This window comes from Arachis duranensis, chromosome 2, assembly GCF_000817695.3.
Source record: "Arachis duranensis cultivar V14167 chromosome 2, aradu.V14167.gnm2.J7QH, whole genome shotgun sequence".
Classification (NCBI taxonomy): Eukaryota; Viridiplantae; Streptophyta; class Magnoliopsida; order Fabales; family Fabaceae; genus Arachis; species Arachis duranensis.
The window spans coordinates 67356662-67362560 of NC_029773.3; the positions used below are offsets into that span (position 1 = coordinate 67356662).

The window sequence follows — 5899 nt, forward strand, 5'->3', positions numbered from 1 at the left end:
AATTTTGCATGTTGTCTCCATTTATCAAAAACCTATTTTCAACTACTATCTAATTAAAAATTAAAATGTTGTTTATGGCCAGTTGAAATTTCAAATTAGATAAAAAAAAGGACTTATAGTGTAAAAATTCAAAAGTTAACACTATAACTTTTTTTTCTTTTTCCCTCATTAATTCAACTCACAAATAAACCCTAACCTCTAATTGAGTAATTCAAAATATAAAATATTATGTGTACATGAAAAATTAACTATTAATCCAGTTATTATATATTTGTATATAAATATATTACGAAATATAGTTGTTAAATATATATATATAAAATGTAAAATATAACATTTTGATTAAGTTAAAACATGAAGAGAATTTTTGAAGCTACAATTAATTAGGGCATAGTTTATATATAAATATATCTAGGTAGCTAGCTTTAGAGCTATATATGTATGTATGGAATATGGCACTATACTATTATTATTATTATTATTATTATTCTTGGCGAGGGCGTGACATCCAAAGAGAACTGAGAGCTCTAAGGCGATGGAAGTACTCCGCTATTGCCAGCAAACACCTTGCGGATTGCCGTGTTGTTAGAATCTGATGCAGACGGTGCAGTGTTTGCTGCCTCAGATTATCTGCCTGTAAAATAATAATAACCACCATTTATTTCAAACTCAAAAATAATATATAAGTATCATAAGTCATGACTTTTCAATTTTCCTTTTCTTTTTTCCTTCTTACTTTCTTAGTCAAAATCAGTATCTTACAAGAAATTGATTGTCATAGTACACTTAATCTAAACAGTTTATTAGGACGGTGATTTTTTACATATATAGTAGTAAATGCAACATAATTCAAACATGACTATTACTGAAAAAATAAATTCTAATACTGAATTACTATATATAATTGTTTTTGACAAAGGAAAAAGTGTTAGTTCCACATTTTGTAGTAAGCTGGAAAACACTCTTATTATCAATTAGACAAATACATTACAAACATAAACATAACATTAATTTTGATGTATGCATAGATAATAGAACACCGAGTAATTTTAAATTAATATAAAATCCTTAATATCATCGTTCATAATTTATAAATATCTAATTTAATAGAAAATTATGAACTATTATATTTAACAAGTTATTATACCAACGAGTTATAATTTAAATGACATAGTTTTTTTATACTTATTTAAAGATAGCAAATTTCATTCTTAACTCTGAAAAAAAGAACTATTACTAAATTATAATTAGACCATTATAAATTTATTATAATATCTTATTTTATATATAAAAAAAGATAAAAGTCTGTTTTGCATGGAACTTTAGCTTCCATAGATAATTAATAATTGTCAACCCCACATGGCAACTATATATTAATATCACGATAGAAAAGTATATATAAATAAAAAATTAATTAATAATTAATTGATTAGGTGTTAATTACCTAGCAAAATTCTACCATGATAAGTTCAATTGGATCATTGGAGCAAATTAAATATGACTACATCCAAAGTATATATGTTAGAAGGTTTTGAGGTGAAACTACTAGAACAATCATACTTATTTCTTAGTCCAACTTTGAAATTAAATTATGAACCCGATCTGCAGCAACACTAACCAACGCACACTGAAATGTTGAATTTTATTATTATTAATAATATAAATTTAATTAAAAATTTTATTTTTTCAGTTAATGTCAATTAATTTTTAAAATTTTAAATTCAAATCATAAACTATAATTCTAAACCTTAAATTTTACCACTAAACTCCTAAAACTCCTTCAAAAAGTTAGATTAAACAAATAATTTTATAATAAAAATTTGACTAATATTAATTACTTAAAAATTGATTTTGATACTTCTTCTATTATTATTATTATTAGACATTACGTATCTGGAGATGGAATCGATTGTCTCCCAAGATGTTAATTATTGTGTGACTCATCAACTTGATGACAACTTCTTAAAGCTTTCGATTTTCTGAATCCAAAATGGCGGCAACAATAATAGCTTGGACCATTCATACCCAAGGAATTTTTATTTTCAAGACAACTTTTGCCTAATACTACTAGCTAGGGAAACCAAATCTTCTGCTTTATTGTTTTTAATTTTATTCCTATCCCTACTTTAAATAATATATTAACCAAACTAATTAATTAATAATGCAACTAATTTTTTTTTAAAAGAAAGAAAGAAATATAACTATCACTTAAGACTAAGAGAGACTTTTCTGTTTGCTTGTTTTAATTATTAAGTCTTTTAATTTGTTTTAAAAGAAATGCAATTGTCTACTATTTTGTTCACTAAAAAAACTAAACGATAATCATAACAGAAACAAAGATAAGTTTTTCATTCTTTCAATGTCTATATATATTTATCATAAGGGTAACATTAAAAAGATAATAATTTAAAATTATTTTATTTAATTTAATATTTATAATTTTATGTGTATAATATTTATAATTACAAACTTATTATATTTATTATTATGTATTTATTGTGACAATAATTAACAAATATAGACAAAAGCTAAAAAAACAAGCAAATTATAACTACATATGGTTCTCAAATTATGACCCCAAACATTTTTTTTATATATCATAATATAATAACCAAAATCATTTAAAGTTTCCTTATTGATATAATAATAATAAGAAGAAGAAAGAGACCTATTAAAGCCAATTAATGATTGTTTTTGTTGGTTACTTAGAACAAATTCAAAGAGGTTGTGTTCTTCAGTGACTTTATAATTAAGATTAATTATTCATTCATAGAAATTAAGCAAAGTTGGTCACCCAACCTAGCTAGTTACCATATATATGAAACTTAAGACATCTGCCAATTCCGTTACAAGTTGTATTTCATGGGATAATTAAATTTTATATATATGGATCACATGGATGTATACTTATTACGTTGCGTTTATAAATATATTCTTTTTGAGATAGAAATATTAAGTTAGTATAAAAAAGATAAAAAATTATAGGATAGAAATTTTTAATTTTTCTTACTATTATCTCTAGAATGTAGAAAACATAAAATATTTATATGACTCTTATCTATTTTTTTTATTTTTTACAAAAAAAGGACAGAAAAAACACAACATTATAAACTGGAAATTTCGGTATAGTAATTAAAGCATTGTTACCCGTTTAATTCATAACATCTATCATTTTATTATTTGTACATTAATAAATAATTCAAATCATAATTGGTTAAAAACTTATTTAGAAACATATACGTTTTTATTGATAATTAATTTGCAGTACAAATGGTAGTAAGTATTTATATAGAGGATAACTATAAAAAATATTTACTAAATAATATTGTACCAAAAATATAAAATTAAAAGATATATCAAACAGAAAAAATAAATTATAAAATGAGATATTTTAAAGGAGCCTATATATATATCACAACTTATAAATAATTCAACTAGTGAAACCCATTATTCTTAATATGCTTTAATCTATATGAATTGAAAATATATAGGACTCTCATTATTATTTAGAGTTTTTAATTAAAAAAAATTAATTTTTTTATACTAAAAAATTAAAACTCTAATCAACTATATATGAAATCTGTCTAAATATCATAAATTAGATATTACTTTATTATTGAAGTGGTCAAAAGGCAAGTTATTATGAAGGGTCTTGTGTGGTGTCTTGGAGTAAAACGGTTATGACCATGACATCACATAGATATGGGGTTCAATGGGTATCTTTGGAATGAGGATTTTAACAGTGAGGGACCACCGATCTGCCCTAGTCTCACGTGTATATGATCCATCACATTTATGTTGGATTAGAAGTATGAAAAAACCGTAGGTATTCTATAATAGATGAAATTATCAACTATGATAGCCTCTCATAGACGGATTAGAAGTTAGAACCCTTGCACACGAGAAATGATAACCATCAAATTTTAAGCTTTTATCTGATGTAAATATATTTAACAAGTAATAATTATTAGTAACTTACACTGAAATATAAAGGAAAAATATTTATAAACGAAACACATATTCGAAAATTTTAAATTGAAATCTTGGCCGTACAATAAGCAATTATCAGATCACAAGTTTTAAAAACATTTTTCCTGTAAACAACATTTAATAAAAGTTTATGATAAATAAAATAAAAACAGCACAGATATTTTTTATTGTTATTGTTATTATTATTATTATAAAATAATATTATTGAAGTACATCTACCAAACACACCTGAAATGAAAATGATTAAGAAGTCGTTTTCAAGAAAAATCAACATTGCCAAACACTCTCTATCTCATCTCTTCCACGTACTGAATTTGAAAATTTTATTTTTATAATCTATGATTCTAGATTCCATGTAACCACCTCATGAGAGTGAGACATTCATGTAATAAGAGGTAGTTCATCGGAGACAGGTTGGAGTAGGTTTCCCTACCCAATATCAAACTAGAACATACTGACCCCCCAACCCCACGAGATCAGTTATAAAAACATACATATAAAAAAATAATAATAAATATCATTTTCGATTCTGACTATTTATTTTAAAAATTTAAAAGAAGATAATTGAATTAACTAGTCCAAGCATTCTCTAACACATTAGCAACTTATTATTTACAAAAACTACTTAAATCAATTACTTAAATGATTAGAAATTAATTTAAAGTTTTTAAATTATAGATGTATATTTTGTTCTTCAAACAAATAGTTAGATACCAAAAAGAAGAGTATTTACTCAAAAAAAAAAACAAACATTTATTATTATTGGTAAAAAATATCAATAGGGGACCACAAAAAAAACACTAGGAAATCAATATCACACGGTCACAAATCATTGTACTACTCAAATCACATCCACAACAAAAATTCAACATGCATTAATAAACATTATTGGTATATGTATTTTATGGTATTTTCAATCATATATAAATGCGACATGGAAGTTGGAAGAATTTGTTATAATTAGTCAAAGGCAATTAATTAAAGCTTGTAATGATTGATTTAATTAACGTACCTGCCTAAGGAAACCTTCGATAGTTGAAAGCTTGCTCATGGCCACAGCCATTTGTCCCATGTAATTAACCATGTTTGGTGGAGAACTCAATGAATCTGATGTTATGGTTTCTGTTAGTGATTGATTGAGAGCTTCAAGCCCTTGGGATAGAGCTTCTTCTGCCTCACGTGTTGTTTGTTGCAACCCACATATCCCTAATATTTGTTGCTCCGTAAGAGGCTCAATTTGACCCATAATAACCTAATTCAACGCACATACATTAATATTTAATAATAATAACTTTGTTCTCAATAATAGATCTATCTAGTTGATATTTGAAATTTTCAATATTCTATACAATTTTTTCTATGTTATTATTTATATTGAATGTTTTTTATATCAAATATTGTTTTAATTTCTATGCTTGTTTTCATATAATACACGTAGGATATGCGAACAAAATTAAATTATGTACGATGGATATATAGATAAAATTAAAGCATATTTTTTGTATAAGTGTGCATGGCATGCATATAATGATTAGGTCATGGTGTAGATAGGAATTAGGTTTTTCTTGTCATATGTATGTTACACAAGTTTTAGGGTTATTGAGAGGTTGTTTATTGATTAACTAGAGTACAAGGAAGAGAGGTGGGTATGGAGGAAGAAACTTTATTCCCATCAAACAACATAAGGAAATAAGACAATGAAAGAAAGAGACCCGTGCCACTTTGTTTCTCTTTCATGCATGGTTCCTTAGGCCACATTTTGATTCCAATATACCAAAAATTGAAGTGAAAGGTATGGCTTTAAGGGAATGAAGCCTAACTATACCCAATACCGGAAACCCTCTATCATCTTCCTTAATTCATTCATCACATTAAATTCATACATTTTCCCTCAAAAAAAAAAAAAAAA

The 5899-nt window shown here is 25.4% G+C and overlaps 1 protein-coding gene across 3 annotated transcripts in view; it reads right to left on the reverse strand.

The window, feature by feature from the left end:
* Positions 1-286: 286 nt before the first annotated feature.
* Positions 287-5899, reverse strand: part of LOC107474733 (bZIP transcription factor TGA10) — a 10957-nt gene continuing 5344 nt past the window's right edge. For 2 of the 3 annotated variants that reach the window (XM_016094377.3, XM_016094376.3), the window contains exons 10-11: positions 5003-5242; positions 287-634 (exon numbers count right to left, since the gene is read on the reverse strand). In XM_016094377.3, the coding sequence (XP_015949863.1) occupies positions 485-634; positions 5003-5242 (390 nt within the window). In that variant the 3' untranslated portion in view covers positions 287-484. The remainder of the gene's footprint in view (positions 635-5002; positions 5243-5899) is intronic. The other variant, XM_016094378.3, reaches the window with a different exon arrangement.